The 18,952-nt window shown below is 36.1% G+C and overlaps 2 protein-coding genes across 5 annotated transcripts; both read left to right on the top strand.

The window, feature by feature from the left end:
• Positions 1–2,488: 2,488 nt before the first annotated feature.
• LOC127879331 (uncharacterized) lies at positions 2,489–16,783 on the top strand. 4 transcript variants are annotated; one of them, XM_052426111.1, is made up of 6 exons: positions 2,489–2,538; positions 3,358–3,487; positions 4,597–4,723; positions 8,445–8,478; positions 9,368–9,505; positions 15,381–16,783. In XM_052426111.1, exons 2-6 carry the CDS (start codon positions 3,466–3,468, stop codon positions 15,447–15,449), a joined length of 390 nt encoding a protein of 129 aa, XP_052282071.1. In that variant the 5' UTR covers positions 2,489–2,538; positions 3,358–3,465; the 3' UTR covers positions 15,450–16,783. The 4 variants fall into 4 exon arrangements, with proteins under 4 accessions (XP_052282071.1, XP_052282070.1, XP_052282073.1 ...); XM_052426110.1 differs by having other exon boundaries at positions 4,572–4,723; XM_052426113.1 differs by having other exon boundaries at positions 3,358–3,513.
• Positions 16,784–16,848: 65 nt separating this feature from the next.
• LOC127879332 (uncharacterized) lies at positions 16,849–18,935 on the top strand. Its single transcript, XM_052426114.1, has 3 exons — positions 16,849–17,347; positions 18,204–18,374; positions 18,703–18,935. The coding sequence occupies exons 1-3, from the start codon at positions 17,150–17,152 to the stop codon at positions 18,733–18,735; spliced, it is 402 nt and encodes a 133-aa protein (XP_052282074.1). The 5' UTR covers positions 16,849–17,149; the 3' UTR covers positions 18,736–18,935.
• The last annotated feature ends 17 nt before the right edge of the window (positions 18,936–18,952 follow it).

Here is an 18,952-nt window from a genome sequence, read left to right as displayed (position 1 = left end):
TTTTATGCTTTTACTGTCTTATATAGTCGATATAAATTGCAGCCATAGTCTTTTCATGATTTTTGCGTTGGCATAATTATTTTATGTACTGTCTTATTCTGCAGTGGGGACGCTTGAACTTTAACGGTACGCAACACTTAACATCAAACAGCGTACCCTAACCCTTAACACCTAACACATAACAACTTACACAACGCCTTATTATCCTATATATTTCTTTAGTATCGGGGGCTGCCGCCCCCAAACCCCTGCTTTGTCGATGGTTGTAAACAACTGCGTACCGGTAAAGTTCAATCTAGCCCTGCAGTGTTTGTTGCTGCCTTTGGAAAAAAGGTTGCTAATTTTAATATTTATTTGAAGCTTTGTGACTTGTGTACCAAATAATTGTTTTTATGCCCCCAGTAGGGTGGCATATAGCAGTTGAACTGTCAGTCTGTCTGTCCGTCCGTCCGAACACTTTAATGGTCATAACTTTTTTAATATTTAACATAGCACCGTGATATTTGGCATGCATGTGCATCTCATTGAGCTGCACATTTTGAGTGGTGAAAGGTGAAGGTCAAGGTCATCCTTCAAGGTCAAATGTCTAATATATGGCATCTGTCCATCCGTCCGAAAACTTTAACATTGGCCATACATGCCATAATTTTTCAGACCAATTCCGGGACATTGAGTTAAATTGTCCGGGACTTTTGCCGATTTTCTGGGACATGTATAAAATGTAGCGATATTTACAGACATATGCATTTTTGGTACGTTTTTTTTTTGTTTCGCATCGTTAATTGCAAAAGTTCGAAAGCCTATCCGAAATACACCTAGGCCCGTATTCACCAAACAATTCTTAGACTTAAGTCTAAGAATAAAGAAAATTCTTTAAATTAGAATATTCAATAATTTCTTTAATTTTGAGTCAAACTCTGCGGTAAACATTTCTATCTATATTATTCTTCATTAAGAACATTTTGTTAATGAGATAATCACCAGCGGAGGCCTGTATATATTCAAACACTGAACACCTTTTTATGTCCCCCACTATAGTAGTGGGGGACATATTGTTTTTGCCCTGTCTGTCTGTTGGTCTGTCTGTTGGTCTGTTTGCGCCAACTTTAACATTTTGCAATAACTTTTGCTATATTGAAGATAGAAACTTCATATTTGGCATGCATGTGTATCTCATGGAGCTGCACATTTTGAGTGGTGAAAGGTCAATGTCATCCTTCAAGGTCAGAGGTCAATTATATGTGGCCAAAATCACTCATTTTATGAATACTTTTTTAATATTGAAGATAGCAACTTGATATTTGGCATGCATGTGTATCTCATGGAGCTGCACATTTTGAGTGGTGAAAGGTCAAGGTCATCCTTCAAGGTCAGAGGTCAAATATATGTGGCCCAAATCGCTTATTTTATGAATACTTTTGCAATATTGAAGATAGCTACTTGATATTTGGCATGCATGTGCATCTCATGGAGCTGCACATTTTGAGTGGTGAAAGGTCAAGGTCATCCTTCAAGGTCAGAGGTCAAATATATGTGGCCCAAATCGCTTATTTTATTAATACTTCTGCAATATTGAAGATAGCAACTTGATATTTGGCATGCATGTGTATCTCATGGAGCTGCACATTTTGAGTGGTGAAAGGTCAAGGTCATCCTTCACAAGGTCAAGGTCATCCTACAAGGTCAAACATCATATAGGGGGACATTGTGTTTCACAAACACATCTTGTTCTTGGTTCTAAGTCTATTCTTTATTCTTATGTCTAAGAATCGGTTGGTGAATACGGGCCCAGGATCTATTTACGTCAAATTAAACATTACTACTTCCGTTAATAGATACAAGCCACGTGTTTTCAGTGTAAGCGTTCTAAACATAGATGGTGACGTCACTGCGTTATTTTTATTAAGACCGGTGTGTAACGCGTAGTTGTTGGTACGCCTTTATTCATTTATAACATTTATATAATAAAAAATACAACAATACAGTACCGTTAGATCGTCAACTCAAATAAATTCACAATACATACAACTAATCACACGTTTTTATATGCTTACTTTTTTACTCTACTTCTTTGTCGGTTAAACGTGCGAACATAAACTGCTTTTAATATTTTACTCAGCGATGTTGGACTTCAGATGTGTGAACAACTATCCTTTGCCCTTACGCAGCGGGAAATAATGACATAGTAGATTTAAGTCAATTAACAACCACATTAAACAATGCAGCCTTTTCGGTTTGACCGCGAACGTGAGACAATCGATATGATAACAGGACCCCTGTTAATTGATCGATTTTGACACGTAGCGTCAGAGCGAATCTGGTCCCTGGCCTTCTTTACCTTATATGGTAATCATAACCATATATGTCACAACACAAACATCTATAAATAAACGTTATGAATGAGTGTAATATGACCATATATGAAGAAAGCGTAATCAAATAACGTGCGAGGGGTACCGAATGGAGAAACAAGAAAAAACATCGTTGGAATAACCTCCCCTTTTGATTGCCCACGAGCTTTCAAACGGTTGAGATCCGGTATTGTATACGTTTGTGACATTGTTTTGAGATCAAGAAGTCATTTCGGCGCTTATATATTTCAGTTTTGTTTTTGAACTTGCAATAGCTATCTTTTAATTGTGATTTGGTGTATTTCGACGTTGTAAAGTGTATAATTCAAAGTGGCATTCATTTTCGCGACCTAGTCCTAGTAACTCGGTGTGAGTGAACGAAGGATTTGTGTTTACTTTTCACCTTAAGTTCAACTGTGTGTTTTATTACCCATTTTGTGATCTATTAAAAACACGTGCTTCGCGCATTTGGACACTTACAGGGTGTTTTACACTAGTGCAATAATTGACGCTTTTGATGTGTTTATAGTGACTGTGTGATATTTGCATTGATTGAACACTTACCAGTGGATTGCAATTTTGAGTGACACTTTAATACTAATTATTAAAAAACAGGTGCTTCGCGCATTTGGACACATTCAGTGTGTTACACACTAGTGCAATAATTGACACTTTTGACATGTTCATAGTGATATTTGCACTGAACACTGACCAGTGTATTGCAATTTTGACACTTATTGATTATTGAAAACTAGTGCTTTTAAACTTGTGTGACCTTTATTTTTATTAAAGCGTGATTGATCTGTTTTGTTTATATTCTTTTTGTGTAGTTAGATACACATAAGACAAGTTTAGTCATCCTTATTAGTCTTGTTGCAATTGTATTGTTAAGGTAGTGTTTGGGTTGTTAAGACTTGTCTTTTTATAATTAGTAGATTTATTACGCAGGCTCTTTTGAACAGGATGCAGCGTTGTGTCAGGAAGCATTTTCCTTTTATTTTTTCAGGTGCCCAAGACAGGAGAAAAGTGAACCGTATTGCTGGGGACTCCAATGCTCATCGGATTAAGGATATTCTTCCTGACGATATAGCTGTCAAATGCCTGCCAATCTCTGATGAGAATATGTAATGACAATGGTATAGAACAGTAATTACAGTTTCAGGTTTGTTTCTATTAATGGTATCACATGTACACATTTTTCTAAACGTTAAAACGAAATGATTAATGAAATAAACAAAAGGTTACCGTTTAAACGGTATCCATATGTCAGTTATAAAAGCGTCATTGACATCGCATTTCCAAACTGAAAGTAATGATTATTTCCAGAAGTTATATTCAGATCATAACCCATTTGGGCAATGACGTCATATTAAAACCAACTGTTTTTGCCGTTGTTGAGTCATTGGGTACACATTTTCTACTTACATGCCGTAGTATTTTATAACAAAGACAAATAAATATTGATCCCACATTTCTTCAATAAGACTACACCTGTGTAAAATTTTTATTGTTTTCTACCTAACAAGATGTACATAAAAACGAGTATCTGTTTATTAAATTAAAAATGAATGCGGATGAATAAATGTCGGGAAAATTTCCTCATGCACGTTGTGCTGACGCACGTCAAATGTTCAAGACAATTCGGGGAATGATCATGCAACAAATAGCTGGAAAATTTTCCCGAGCACTTTGTGCCGACGTGTGTCAAATATTCAAGACGTCTAGGTCGTACATGGTGTTTTGTTATGTTTACGCTGTTGTGAATAAGGGCCATCTGGCACACATGATACAAATGTATACCAGTCTTTTTTTAACAGCTTTTAATAAGTTTTGCAACATTGTAACGTAATGAACTAAAATGGATTATGTTGATATCAACAGTCGTTTAAATGTTTACTGTTTTTGTAAACATTTTTGAGAAAACACGAAACGCCACCATTTAAACGTGATACTTAAACAGTTCAAATATCAAGTCCTAAGCTTCGTATGATTACAGTATTTGTCATCAATGTAAAGTTAAACTTATTATGCTGATGTGAAATGATTGGCATCATTGCGTTTTCTAACTAATTTGCATGGTTATATATTTTATTTAAGCGTGTGGAATATTTTACAGATTGTAGGGAATTGTAATTGCAAACTTTTCATTTTAATCTTGAGGCAAAAGCATGCATTTTCCTTGTGTATTCATTCATGTATATTTGTGATTTATTTACACAGACATTCGCCAACTCTGTTTTCAAAGGTGCCAAATTTTCTTGTGATCGTTTTCGCCATGCATTGTTGAGAGACTTGCGGAAGATGGATGTTCAACAGCTGTATCTTCATCTAGGCTCAAATGACATTCTTACGAATGAAGCGGTGTTTTACCGGTACATATACAATTATAAAAAAAAGCTTTGATATTTAAATTTAATGTAGTTGTTTCCCATAACCATATAAATTTGCAAAACTAACATTTTACATGGTTTATTCCTCAATGAGTCATTGAAACTTGCAATCATTTTAGAAGTGTTATCTAGTTTCTAATTTATAAATAAAGCATTTCACAATATTTTCTATTATCCATGTTAATTTGACATTTTATGCTCCCCCAAAAAATTTGGGGGGGAGCATATAGTCGCCGCTTCGTCAGTCCGTCCGTGAACAATTTTTGTCCGGGCTATTTCTCAGCAACTAAAGACCGGAATTCAATGAAACTTAATGGGAAGCTTCACTATTAAGAGGAAATGTGCATATTATCAGCGGGTTCTGGTCGGATGATTTGTCACAGAGTTATGGCCCTTTTAAATTTTCTATTAACTGTACATATAGTGCAATTCTTGTCAGGGCTATTTCTAAGCAATTAATGACCGGAGTTCAATGAAACTTTATGGGAAGATTGACTACCAAGAGGAGATGTGCATATTATCAGCGGGTTCTGGTCGGATGATTTTTCACAGAGTTATGGCCCTTTGAAATTTTCCATTTACTGTACATATAGTGCAATTCTTGTCCGGGCTATTTCTCAGCAACTAATGACTGGAATTCAATGAAACTTTATGGGAAGCATCACTACCAAGAGGAGATGTGCATATTATCAGCGGGTTCTGGTCGGATGATTTTTCACAGAGTTATGGCCCTTTGAAATTTTCCATTGTACATATAGAGCAATACTTGTCCGAGCAATTTCTCAGCAACTTATTACGGGAATTCAATGAAACTTTATGGGAAGCTTCACTACCAACAGGAGATGTGCATATTATCAGCCTGTTCTCGTCGGATGATTTTCCACAGAGTTATGGCCATTTGAAATTTTCCATTGTACATATAGTGCAATTCTTGTCCGAGCTATTTCTCAGCAACTTATTACATGAATTCAATGAAATTTTATGGGAAGCTTCACTACCAACAGGAGATGTGCATATTATAAGCCGGTTATGGTCGGATGATTTTTCACAGAGTTATGGTCCTTTGAAATTTTCTATAAACTGTACATATAGTGCAATTCTTGTCCGGGCTATTTCTCCCCAACTACTGACTGGAATACAATGAAGCTTTATGGGAAGCTTAACTACCTTGAGGAGATGCGCATGTTATTAGTGGGTTCTGGTTAGATGATTTATTTACAGAGCTATGGCCCTTTGAAATTTTTAAGTTACTAAACCATCCATTGTATTATTTTGTCCAAAGTTATGCCCCTCAAGACGTTTCCTTTTATCTGAATATATAGTGCAATATTGTGACAAAAAAACCTTTGTGGAGCATCACCCGTCTCAAATGGTTTCTTGTTTCATTATTTGCTGTCTACAATTAATTTTACATGAAATAGCAAATGTTTTATTTATGCGCATAATATTAACAATATAATTATACATATTTGTTTATGTAACTATTTTGATAGGTAAGTCAGTCTGCAAAGAATAAGAACACATTTGTATATATTTTACTCCACATTTTTTATGCCCCCTTTCGAAGAAAAGTGGGTATATAGTTTTCGCACTGTCTGTCTGTCTGTCACACTTTTCTTGTCCGCTCTCTAATTCAAATAGTTTTCATCTGATCTTTACCAAACTTGGTCAGAAGTTGTATCTAGGCAATATCTAGGTCAAGCTCGAATATGGGCCATGCCGGGTCAAAAACTAGACCATGGGGTCACTTAGTGCATTTCAAGGATTGAGTATGGTGTCCGCTCTCTAGTTTATGACTTATTTTGCATTTCTGGATTAACGTTTTTTATGCCGCCGAAGGAGGGCATATAGTGATCGCACTGTCCTTCCGTCTGTTTGTCTGATGTCTGTCTGTCCGTCCGTCACACTTTGTGTTTAGGTTTCGAAAAATGCTTATAACTTCTTTTGTCGCTTCAGATGTAACATTCATATTTGATATGCATGTGTACATGGACAAGGCCTTTCCATACGCACACAAATTTTTACCCCATGACCTTGACCTTAGGGTCCGTGTTTAGGGTTCAAAAAATGCATTTAGATTTCGAAAAATGCTCATAATTTCTATCAAAGCATTTATTGGGGGCATACGTCATCCTATGGAGACAGATCTTGTTTAACAATTTAATTAAAAATAATATGTTGTCAACATGAAGTGTATATATGCAAGATCACATTCCCAGTGACAACTCTTTAATTGTTGACTGTATTTTAGCTGGACTATTATATATGAAATATATATAGTGGAGCTATCCTACTCACCCCGGCGTTGGCGTTTCCGTGAGCGTGCATATGTTAAAGTTTGCGTACTACTTCAAATATTTTCAATGTCCATTGACATATTGCTTTCATATTTTGCATACTTGTTAACCAACATGATCCCAACCTATAAACAAGAGCAGACCACTGTATCAAGCATTTTGACAGAATTATTGCCCCTTTTATACTTAGAATATGCATATTATTGATAAATCTATGTTAAATTGTGCGTACTACCCCAAATATTTCCTATGTCCTTTAATTAACATATTGCTTTTATATATTGCATACTTGTTTACCAACATGACCTTTAACCTACAAACAAGAGCAGACCACTTAATCAAGCATTTTGATAGAATTACGGCCCCTTTTATACTCAGAATATGCATATTATTGATAAATCTATGTTAAAGTTTGCGTACTACCCCAAATATTTCCTATGTCCTTTGACATATTGCTATTATATTTTGCATACTTGTTTACCAACATGACCCCAACCTATAAACAAGATTAGACCACTGAATCAAGCAGTTTGATAGAATTATGGCCCCTTTTTTACTTTGAGAATTGGACATTTTGCTTAAATTCACATAACTTCTTTATTTATGATAAGATTTTATTAATACTTTGACAAAACAACACTTACCTGAATACCACAATGGATTCCACCCGTGCAATACCAGTGCTCCAGCTAGGCCTAAATCGAAGGGCGCCCCGCCCTGCCCTCCCGAACCTCCGCCCTGACCTTCCTAGGGCCCCCCCTGCCCTTAAAAAAAAAAAAAAAATTATTTTTTAATTTTTTTTTACATATGATGATTAATAAATCTCTTATTAAAATACATTGTAATTAATTTATTCCTCATTGTAGTAATTAAATTTGAATTGTTTAATGACAATGGGAATAATTTATTCTTACAATTATCGATAACACATAAATTAACATGCATGAGGAAGCATTCTAGAAACGCCCGCGCGCTCGAAAGTGCCCTTTTGACAAAATACTGCACGTCCAAAGTGCCCTTTTGACAAAAAATCCCCCTGCCCTTTTCAAATCCTAGCTTCAGCACTGCAATACCCCACGCCCCAACCCAGAATCCCTGCCCCCCCCACCCCCCCCCCAAATTTTTTGTTTTCCTTTTTTTATTTTTGAAAGATCATCAGATCATCTAATAAATGACCACACCCCACGTTATACCCCCCTCTCAACCCCCCTACCCCCTCCCCAATTTTTTTTTTTTTCCTTTTTTTATTTTTGAAAGATCATCTAATAAATTATTGAATATGAACAATTTCCCCATGATGGCTTACGTTATACTGTCAAGCACTCGAATAGTAGAGCCCGCTGTCCTCTGACAGCTCTTGTTATCTATTTTTATTAATGAAAATGATTGTATTGAAATAATTTCAGAGATGTAGCTGACTTGTGCGATTTGGTGCATCAGGTCAGTCCAGACACTGAGGTTGTCTTTTGCAAAGTTTTCTGAATAAAATACATTGAATTTAGTGGTTTGATAAAAATAGAAAATGCCCAGAGCCAGTAGCACTGACACTTGCAGTGTGATATAAGAAATGGCAAAAATATTTTGAACCTTCTCCCATAACAGATATCTCCCTGTTAGCTAACAAACGTCTTTTTGACTGATAGTTCAGTCACATAAATGTGAGGGGACTGTCAGGATGTTTTTTTTTTAAATAATAATTATTGATTAAGTGATAAGAAAATATTGAAATTGTGTTCATTGTTATTTGAACTAACTTTAAGAAAGTATTGAAATTGTGTACATTGTTATTTGAACTAACTTGCTTACATTACGTGCATTTCAAGGATTAAGTATGGTGTCCGCTCTCTAGTTTGGGACTTATTTTGCATTTCTGGATTAACTTTTTTTATGCCGCCGAAGGAGGGCATATAGTGATCGCACTGTCCTGTCTGTTTGTCTGATGTCTGTCTGTCCGTCACACTTTGTGTTTAGGTTTCGAAAAATGCTCATAACTTCTTTTGTCGCTTCAGATGTAACATTCATATTTGATATGCATGTGTATATGGACAAGGCCTTTCCATACCCACACAAATTTTTACCCCATGACCTTGACCTTAGGGTCCGCGTTTAGGATTCGAAAAATGCTCATAATTTCTATCAAAGCATTTATTGGGGGCATACGTCATCCTATGGAGACAGCTCTTGTTTAACAATTTAATTGAAAATAATATATATGTTTTCTTATCTAAGTTAATGTCAAAGTTCTTGTTTAGTAGGTATTTATTGGTTAAAATGATGAAAAATAAATGTTAAATATATTTTTATGTTTCACAAAGTTTTATATTTAAAGGAGGCGCACAATCGGTGTCCAGAATGCAGGGTTGTTTGCTCCAACGAAGACGCTTTGCTGAGCCACTTCTGCAGTTGCCACATCAAGCAACCAGAGACTGGAAAAGAGAGTAAAATTAAGCTGATAGGCTCACCAATGGTATGACTTTAAATCACTAACTTGTGTATGCTTGACAAGCATTTTATGTACAAATAAAGTAACAAAAAAAGGAGGTCACCACATGCACTTTCCCATATAATGCTTTCTGTATCTTTTAGCAACTAATGACACGATTTTGTGTTGACATACTCAATATGGTAGTTATAGCCCTATATAACTGGTATGTTCATTTTAGTTAATCTTTATATTTTAATTAAACCTGTTAGTTTTAGCTAGATTGCTTGAAAAACACAACCAGGATTATTTTTATGCCCCCGGATCGAAAGATCGGGGGTATATTGTTTTTGGCCTGTCTGTCATTGTATGTCGAGGGCTGCCCGCAAGACTGTCTTAACTGTCTTTTTTGAAATTTTACAGGAGAAGCAAAAAACATCACATTTTCTCCATTCTTATTGTTAACAACAAAATACTTCACATTTTATTACAGAATGGAGAAACAAACATATTTCATATAATCAAAAACATATATCTTAAAAAATAAAATAACTTTGTAGAAATTATTGACTTACTACACTCTTGCGCTGAAATTGGACATGTTTGGGATTTTGAATTCCCTGCAATACTGTAGTAAGTCAAGTTACTACAGTATTGTAGGAAATATTAATGGTAAGCAATACTTTTTTTCTCTGCAATACAAAAGTAAGGGTTCTAGAAATAACATTAACATTCTTAAAAAGGGAACTTTTTTTTTTACTTTTTTAACACATGTTACTCTAAAAATTTGCATATTTGCATATATTTGGCATTTGGTGTGTTAATTATAAAAGTTGAATGGTATTGTCAATATTTTTATACAAATTCCCTGATCCAAGTCGAGTACATAAACATGGAAAATACTGCAAATTGATTATCATTAACCTTATTATCTTAATAGATAGGCAAAAACATTTCATATCTTAAATATTTCATGATTTGCTTCATTTTGTATTATAAAATCATAAGTTTCGAGTAATTTCAATAATTCAGTGCACACATTAGATAGAACTTAAACTGATAAAATAACAATAGTAACTAACAGCAGGCAAATCTTTTGTATAATAATTTTTCATTTTTTGTTAATGTTAGAAAATATAACATTTATTACTCCATTTTAATATTATATACTTATTAACTGATGTAGTTCTCAGAGATTCTGTAAGAACTAAAACCTATATTTTTTACTATGTTAGATATACCTGATCAAGGTAAACAATAATTAAGAAATAACAATAAAACTAATTTCTGAATAATGTTTAAAGTATTATTCAAATTATAATAATAATGTCTAATGTATGTAGCATTTATATAACAAGACATTGTTCTTGTCAATAAGCAACTTAACAGCAAGTATAGTTGACAGGTCTGTAGATACAAATCAACAGCACTTCTGCAAATTCATGATTGTATTCTAGTTTATTGTTTTCCATTAGAACATACTGGTGAATAATTGTTAGAATTATTCATACATTAACGTCAGTATTATTCTGTATAATATTGCCATGCTAAAATATGACAGATTTGAGTTACTGGTGGGGTAACAATAGATAATTATCAAATACACCTTTAGACAACCATAAGGCCAACCAGGAGGCGGCTGCAGTAGGTCCCATTACGGCCGCTGATCAGGAAGTCAGCAAAATGGACACGAGTGGTGAGGTCATCCCGACCACCGGCCACGTGGTTCCGGTTGATAGCACTGCAGTAACCAACAGTGAGGTGTCTATTTATCGGAATCCCACTGGTAACAGCCAGTAGGAGTTGTCAAGCTATGATAGCACCGCAGTAACCAACCGTGAGGTGTCTAGTTATTGGAATCCCCCTGGCAACAGCCAGCAGGAGTTGTCCAGCTATGGAAGCACCACGGCAACCAACCGAGAGGTGTCTGGTTATCTGAATCCTCTGGTAACAGGCAGCAGTATTTGTCCAGCTATGGAAGCACCGCGGTAACCAACGGAGAGGTGTCTAGATATCAGAATCCCACTGGTAATATCCAGCAGGAGTTGTCCAGCTTTGGTAGCACTTCGGTAACCAACCGTGAGGTATCTAGTTGTTAGAATCCCCCTGGTAACAGCCAGCAGGAGTTGTCCAGCTATGGTAGCACCGTGGTAACCAACCATGAGGTGTCTATTTATCGGAATCCCACTGGTAACAGCCAACAGGAGTTGTCCAGCTATGATAGCACTGCGGTAACTAACTGTGAGATGGCTAGTTATCAGAATCCCACTTGTTACAGCCAGCAGGAGTTGTCCGGCTATGATAGCACCACAGTACACAGCCATTAGGTGTCTATTTATCGGAATCCCACTGGTAACAGCCAGCAGGAGTTGTCCAGCTTTGATAGCACAGCAGTAAACAGCTGTGAGGTGTCTAGTTATCGGAATCCGACTGGTAACAACCAGCAGGAGTTGACCAGCTATGATAGCAGTTTGTAAAGCCTTTGTTCCCCAAGCATCGGTTGTTGCAGCCGGACCATGTGGTGGTAACAGGCATGCCGATACTGTTTGATGTTGCTGATGTCGCATCAAGCGTCCTCGTCCTGCTCAAGTTGCTAGGTTTGCCTTTGAAAAGGCCCGGTAGAGAGCTACCATCTAGTCCATGTAGTCCTGTTTCTAATTCATTAGAGGCCCCTTCCACGGCCCATTTGTCAGGTACGCACCAGAGCGCGGTTGAGGGTCACAAAGTGCAGGCGATATCCAGTGAAACTCCCATGGAGGCGACGCACCCCCACCCTGTCCCTAACAATCTTCCTGTCCTGAGTAACACCCCGACCCAGTGGGATCGGGATGTCCTGACAAGGCTGCCAAATAGCGGGCTATATGATGTGAGGAGCAATTGGTTTGTATTTAAAGTAGCGATGGCATCGAATACCTATATCGGTATTCGAATACTCGCACATCCATTCAATAGAATATTCGAAAATTCGCATTAAACAGTTGGAATGTATTACTTTCTGTTTTCTGCAATGTATAACAGGGACGTATTCAAATTGTTTGTATTAGTCCATGGTTATAACCATTTGCCGATTACTTAGAAGGTTGTTGCTTTTGTTATCTTTGCTATAGAGTAACCTTATCGTTGTGAACTGAATATATGACCAACACTCAAATGGGACACAAATAAAAGGATAAAAACCAGTCATAGAATTGTAATCATTTACATTTGAATTTTCCATAAATTTAATAATGGCGATAACATGTCTGTTTGTATAAAAAGTATCATTTCAAAGGGTAATGCAAAATTAATCGCAAATAATTTTTGGAATGACTGCATAAAATTTGTTCAAACCCACATTTATATCATTTGTCAACTTTGACTACTTAAAACATTTAATGACTGTTCAAACTGTGATCACATCATTTTTACTATTGTTCGCTAGTCATTTTAAGGCCCTAATTGGCAGCAAATTGACAAACAAGTTGACGCCTTTTCTTCGGGTGTGTATATTGCGACTGCACAATTGATGCTGATAAGAGCACGTTATCAGTTTGACACGACAAGCTTCTAATCAAACATGTTAATCCCTTTTGATTTTGGTTGGCAATTAGTTGTAATTGTTGTTGTAATTAGTAAGCAACTTGCGGGTAATTAATTAAAAAGCATAAAATCGATTGAAATAGTAAACTTTCAAATACTCGAATGCCAACTCTGCCATTGGAATACTGATGATTCAATCGAATATTCTATTCAATTATTCAAATAGTTTTGCCATCCCTAATTTAAAGCAAAACTTGAGCGGTACGCCAAGATTAATGGCTGGTTTGAAGTGATAGGCTGGCTGTCTGGGCTGGTGCCTCACAGGTTACAAAGGCGGTTGACTTTTAGGCATTGCTCACTGAATGGAGAGGGACAGTACCTTACAATGAGCTTATTCAGCGGCTGCAGGAGCGCTTTGGCGCCAGGGAGCTACCCGTCACTGTGGAGGGGTTCCATGTTGCTCATCAGGAAGTAGGCGAGTCTCTAGACGATTGGTCAGATCGGGCGCTAACACTGTCAACCACTGCATTTCGTGATATGCCCTACACATACAGGCAGTGGCGAAGTTTTTTTAGGGTTTGCTTGACAAGGAGGTCGGCAAGCATGTAAGCCTGCAGTTACCCACAACGATGGTGGATGCAATGCACCATAGGATGAAAATATATAGCCATGTTCAGTCCGCTTGCCCAGCGGCTCCAATGGATCCCCAAGAGGATGAGCAAAAAGAATCGAGGTGGGTTCACGAGGTGAAAAAGGCACCCACACCAGATGTGGTTAGTGGCACGGCGGTTGACAAATAAACCCAGGTGGTTGAGCAGCTGCTGGATGCTGTGGAGCTATTGTCTAACTCTTTTTGAAGTTTGGGTGTTGATCCTTGTGACGGCCTATGAACGTGGTCCTGGTCCTAATGCTTACAAAATTGGAGCCGGAAACAGGCCAAACAATGGTTACCATATTGGGAACCAAGGTTCAAATTTCTTTATGGATCGAAGTGAGATGAAATGGCTCCAATTCGGGAGAGTATCCTCGGCAGGACAAATCGTGTCTTACGTGTGGTGGTTTGGGACATTTCCAGCGTACTTGTGTGACCAATTAATATTTTTATATGTGCAAAAGAAGCAATGCTTTTATACCTGCACAATTAATAATTTCAGATTAAGTAATGATTAAATCTCGTATATAATCTAAAATTATAAAAAAGTATTAAATTAAAGAAACAACGTAATAATAATTTAATAGTCTTAACTTTGGCATGGTTTTAAAAAGGTGCATCAAAAATCTGATCTTGTAGGTATAATATGAAATGTATGAGTTTGAAAATAAATCAAGATGTTGTACAAAACCATTTAAACCATTTTTCAGGATAAACTGATCATGTCATCAACATTATGACATCACATTGAGTTGACTTGAGACTGTATTGCAAGAACAAATACCATGAAGATCAATAAAATGTCTGTGCAATAATGTAGTAAGTTGACTTACTACTGTATTGCAGGAATTTTTATTTTCAGAATGAGATAAGACTATATTGCATTATAGACATATACACTATTTGCTTTAAGAATAAAGCAAAACTTTTTATTGTAGTGATGTAAAACATGCTTACAGGTATAAAAATGCAAAAAAGTCAATTTTGTAAAAATATGCAGTTAAGACAGTCTTGCAGGCAGCCCTCGATGTGTCCGTGTGTGTGTGTGTGTGTGTGTGTGTGTGTGTGTGTCCCAAAACTTTAACCAAAACTTTAACCTTCATCATAACCTTTGCAATATTGAACATAGCAACTTGATTTTTGGCATGCATGTGTATCTCATGGAGCTGCACATTTTGAGTGGTGAAAGGTCAAAGTCAAGGTCATCCTTCAAGGTCAAAGGTCAAAAAAAATAATTCAAAAACTTTAACCAAAACTTTAACCTTCTTCATAACTTTTGCAATATTGAATGTAGCAACTTGATATTTGGCATGCATGTGTATCTCATGGAGCTGCACATTTTGAGTGGTGAAAGATCAAGGTCATCCTTCAAGGTCAAAGGTAAAAAAAATTAATCAAAGTGGCGCATTAGGGGGTATTGTGTTTCTGACAACCACATTTCTTGTTAGCATTGTCTTACCCCTGTTACATGCAATGTACATGTGGCTTATTAAATTGGAAACCCTGGTTTGCATGAGAATATTTTGCAAAACATAGTTGAAAAAACATACATGTATACAAACTTAGTCATTACTGTTAGTATAATGAGCACCTCTATTTCTGAATATTTTGATTGGATGGTTATGGGCCTTTATGCGTGTGTCACATTTATGTATGTGAAAGTGTGTAATTAGACAAAAGAATTTATATATTTTTAATTTTTGGGTAACAATCACTTATTTTAGAGTTATTTATAAGTAAATCTCACAGATTGCATCTGCTAATCATGAATTCAACGAAGTCAGCTCAAGGAAGTGGAAGGCATGCTTGGAAAATTGAAGTTTCCATTATGAAGGCAAATTTTAGTATATTTCAAATTTGTAACCAAATGAAGTGACAAGATCTTGAATGAAAATTTGATTGAACATTTGTTATCTGTCAAGAGAAACAGTTTAAAGCGAATGAATTAAGTATTGCCTATTGTCTATAAGTTAATTGTGTGACCTGAACCCTGTAAGGGATATTACTTATTTTTATACGCCGGTTTTGAAAAAACGGGACGTATTATAGTTTCACCCTTGGCGGGCGGCGGCGTCCATAACAGTGTCCACTCTCTAATTCAAATAGTTTTCATCCGATCTTCACCAAACTTGGTCAGAAGTTGTATCTAGACAATATCTAGGTCAAGTTCGAATATGGGTCATGCCAGGTCAAAAACTAGGTCACTGGGTCACTTAGTGCATTTGAAGGATTTAGCATTGGTGGCTCTCTAATTGGAGTAGTTTTCATCTGATCTTTACCAAATTTGGTCATAAGTTGTGTGTAAATGATATATAGGTCAAGTTCAAATATGGGTTATGCCGGGTCAAAAACTAGGTCGCGAGGTCACTTAGAGCATTTCATGCATTTCGCATGGTGTCTGCTCTCTAATTGAAGTATTTTTCATCCAATCTTCACAAACTTTGGTCAGAAGTTTTATCTAGACAATATCTAAGTCAAGTTCAATTATGGGTCATGCCGGGTCAAAAACAAGGTCAGGGGTTCACTTAGTACATTTCAAGGATTAAGCATGGTGTCCGCTCTCAAATTGAAGTAGTTATCATCCGATCTTCACCAAATTTGGTCAGAAATTGTGTCAAAATGTTATCTAGGTCAAGTTCAAATATGGGTCACGCCAGGTCAAAAACTAGGTCACGAGGTTACTTAGTGCATTTCAAGCATTTAGCACAGTGTCCACTCTCTTATTGAAGTAGTTTTCATCTGATCTTCAACAAATGTGGTCAGAAGTTGTATCTAGACAATATCTAGTTCAAGTTCAAATATGGGTCATGCTGGGTCAAAAACTAGTTCACAGGGTGCATTTCAAGGATTTAGCATGGTGTAAGCTCTTTAATTGAAAGAGTTTTCATCCGATCTTCACCAAATTTGGGCAGAAGTTGTGTCTTAATGATATCTAAGTCAAGTTCAGAAATAGGTCATTGCCGGGTCGAAAACTAGGTCACTTAGTGCATTTCCAGCGTTTAGCATGGTGTCCAAAACCTTCAAACGGGTGTATCTTGTGACAGTTTAGCACTCTTGTTTATTACATTAAAGCCACACACCTTGAAATGAAATACATGTTAATCAGTACATATAGATGCAATTTGAAAGTGTGCAAAATTGTCATTAAATCTATAGCCTAGTTAGCAAGTAATTTATTTTTTTATATTTTAAAACTGATTGTATGATTAATTTTGTATACGTACATGTTCAATTCGAGAAACACAATTATTTTTAAGTTTTAAAGCACAAAAAAGACGGATTTCTACCTTGCAACCACCAGATATATTCTAATTGGCAAAGATAAAATATGTTTCTTATTTATATCCAAATTTACTATGCCAGATATTTCATTTCAAGGTGTGTGGCTTTAAGGAATGTTTTTTAAATGGGTATATTACCAAGATCTGCACAGCCAGGATGATATTAACCTTCAGAAGTTAAAGCTTTCTAAGAATTTTAAGGCTTGCCTTTTATACTTGAAATGATAAATCATTAACATGTTTTGTTCTTTAGGAACATACAAACATTTCCCACCCACCATGTGGATCAAGATGTTTGGGCTGATGATTCTGGGTCGTATGTGTGGACAAGGTGGTCTTCATTACATCATGATGCAGCTGTGTATTCAACAACATGTTAACCTGTCCCAGCAGATGTTGATGCTCTTAAATGATGTTGAGAAAAATCCAGGACCGGTACTTTATGACAAAATATACATCGTTTATTGAATAACTATATATATTTATTTTAACATTAAAGTGATTTTTTTCTTGCATTTTTGTGCCTTTTGTTACTGAGAACTATTTTATCATATGTTGGTGATTGAAACCCAGGACCTGTAAGTGCTTCTTAATATTTGCAACAAATGACAAATCATGTTAAGTTTTTGAAACATCTGTTTTTTGTTCAGTTAAAGGACATATTGAACTCACTAATTGCTAAGTTAACTTAGATGCATCAAGTTTTTATTGATGATTTCTACTTTCTGTTGAATCATTATCCTTGCCAAAGCCAGAGAGATATAGTGTTGGCGTTTTCCATCGGTCAGTCTGTCAGTCCATCCATCTGTTTGTTACAAACATTTTAGGGCTTCATATCATGAATTTAATAAGATTTCAACATGGAAAAATAAGTGTATGCCATATTCATACAATAGTGCAAATTTACTTTTTTTCTTTCTTTTTCGATTAGTTATTTACAGAAGAACAGAACAGTAACATACTTTTATTACATTAACAGAGGCTCTGATTAGATGTGTATCTGCGTAAAGTACTCATAGAAAATATCAATATATAGATAAATAAAACAAAAATAGAGTTAAACAAATCATGGTGAAATCCACAATACACACCAAGAGCTATTAGTAGGCTTATCTCCATTGACTTATTTCACAGTAAATCTCTTTTTTTTGCCTTTTCATTAACATTTTCAATCAAAAATAACATTTGTGAAAAACTTAGTCAATGATTATAACTAAAGTTAAAAATGTGGACACTGTAAGTTAATTGACTTTGGCTTCCAATCTGCAGTTTACAAAGTTGCTTGTTATAGGAGTATTCGTGCAAATGGATATCCTGCAAGGAAGACTTCCACTCCATAGGACAGCAAGATGCACATATCATCTCTCATGTGGTTCAAGAGAAATGCTGTAGATGGGGAGACTGTACCAAAGTCCTGAGCTTTAATAGTCTTGAAATCCATGCACTTAAACATCTCTATGATGTGAGTTTAGTACTGTGTGAACTGGTGTTACTTCATTTTCTGCATATCTTTATCTCAGTCTTCTCTAGTGTTGATGGTCAAATACATATTGTCTGCCAGTTTTTTTCCCCCAATACTGCCGTTCATCGTTTGCTTGCATCAAGAGTTTTAAAAGAAATTAAAACTCATTTGTTTAGTTAGAATCTTATGAAAGACTTAAATGGCCATGTTTAATACAATTGTATAACAACATATACGAGCTAAAAAAATAGTTGGAATAATTAATGTATATATGAACATAACAAATTTACTTAAAATCATAGGTCTTGTTTTTGTCTGCCATTATAAGAACCAGAACATATTTCGGACATTCGAGGATTGACTTGCTGTGTTAGAGGATCATCAGGTGAAGGAAGAAACCAGGCTTTTTTCGACTCAATGTTGATGAAACCTGATCGACATGCTCATCTTGGTTGAGTAAGCCTGGGTTAAGTGTGTCCAAAAAGTAGGTAACCTGGTGAAATCTTAGGAAAACATTGTAACCAGATCCAGGTTTATTTGACTGACAGACCAATGGACAGTGGGTCAACCGTAAATCC

Source organism: Dreissena polymorpha, chromosome 4 (assembly GCF_020536995.1).
Source record: "Dreissena polymorpha isolate Duluth1 chromosome 4, UMN_Dpol_1.0, whole genome shotgun sequence".
NCBI lineage: Eukaryota > Metazoa > Mollusca > Bivalvia > Myida > Dreissenidae > Dreissena > Dreissena polymorpha.
This window is presented reverse-complemented; position numbering and strand designations above follow the sequence as displayed.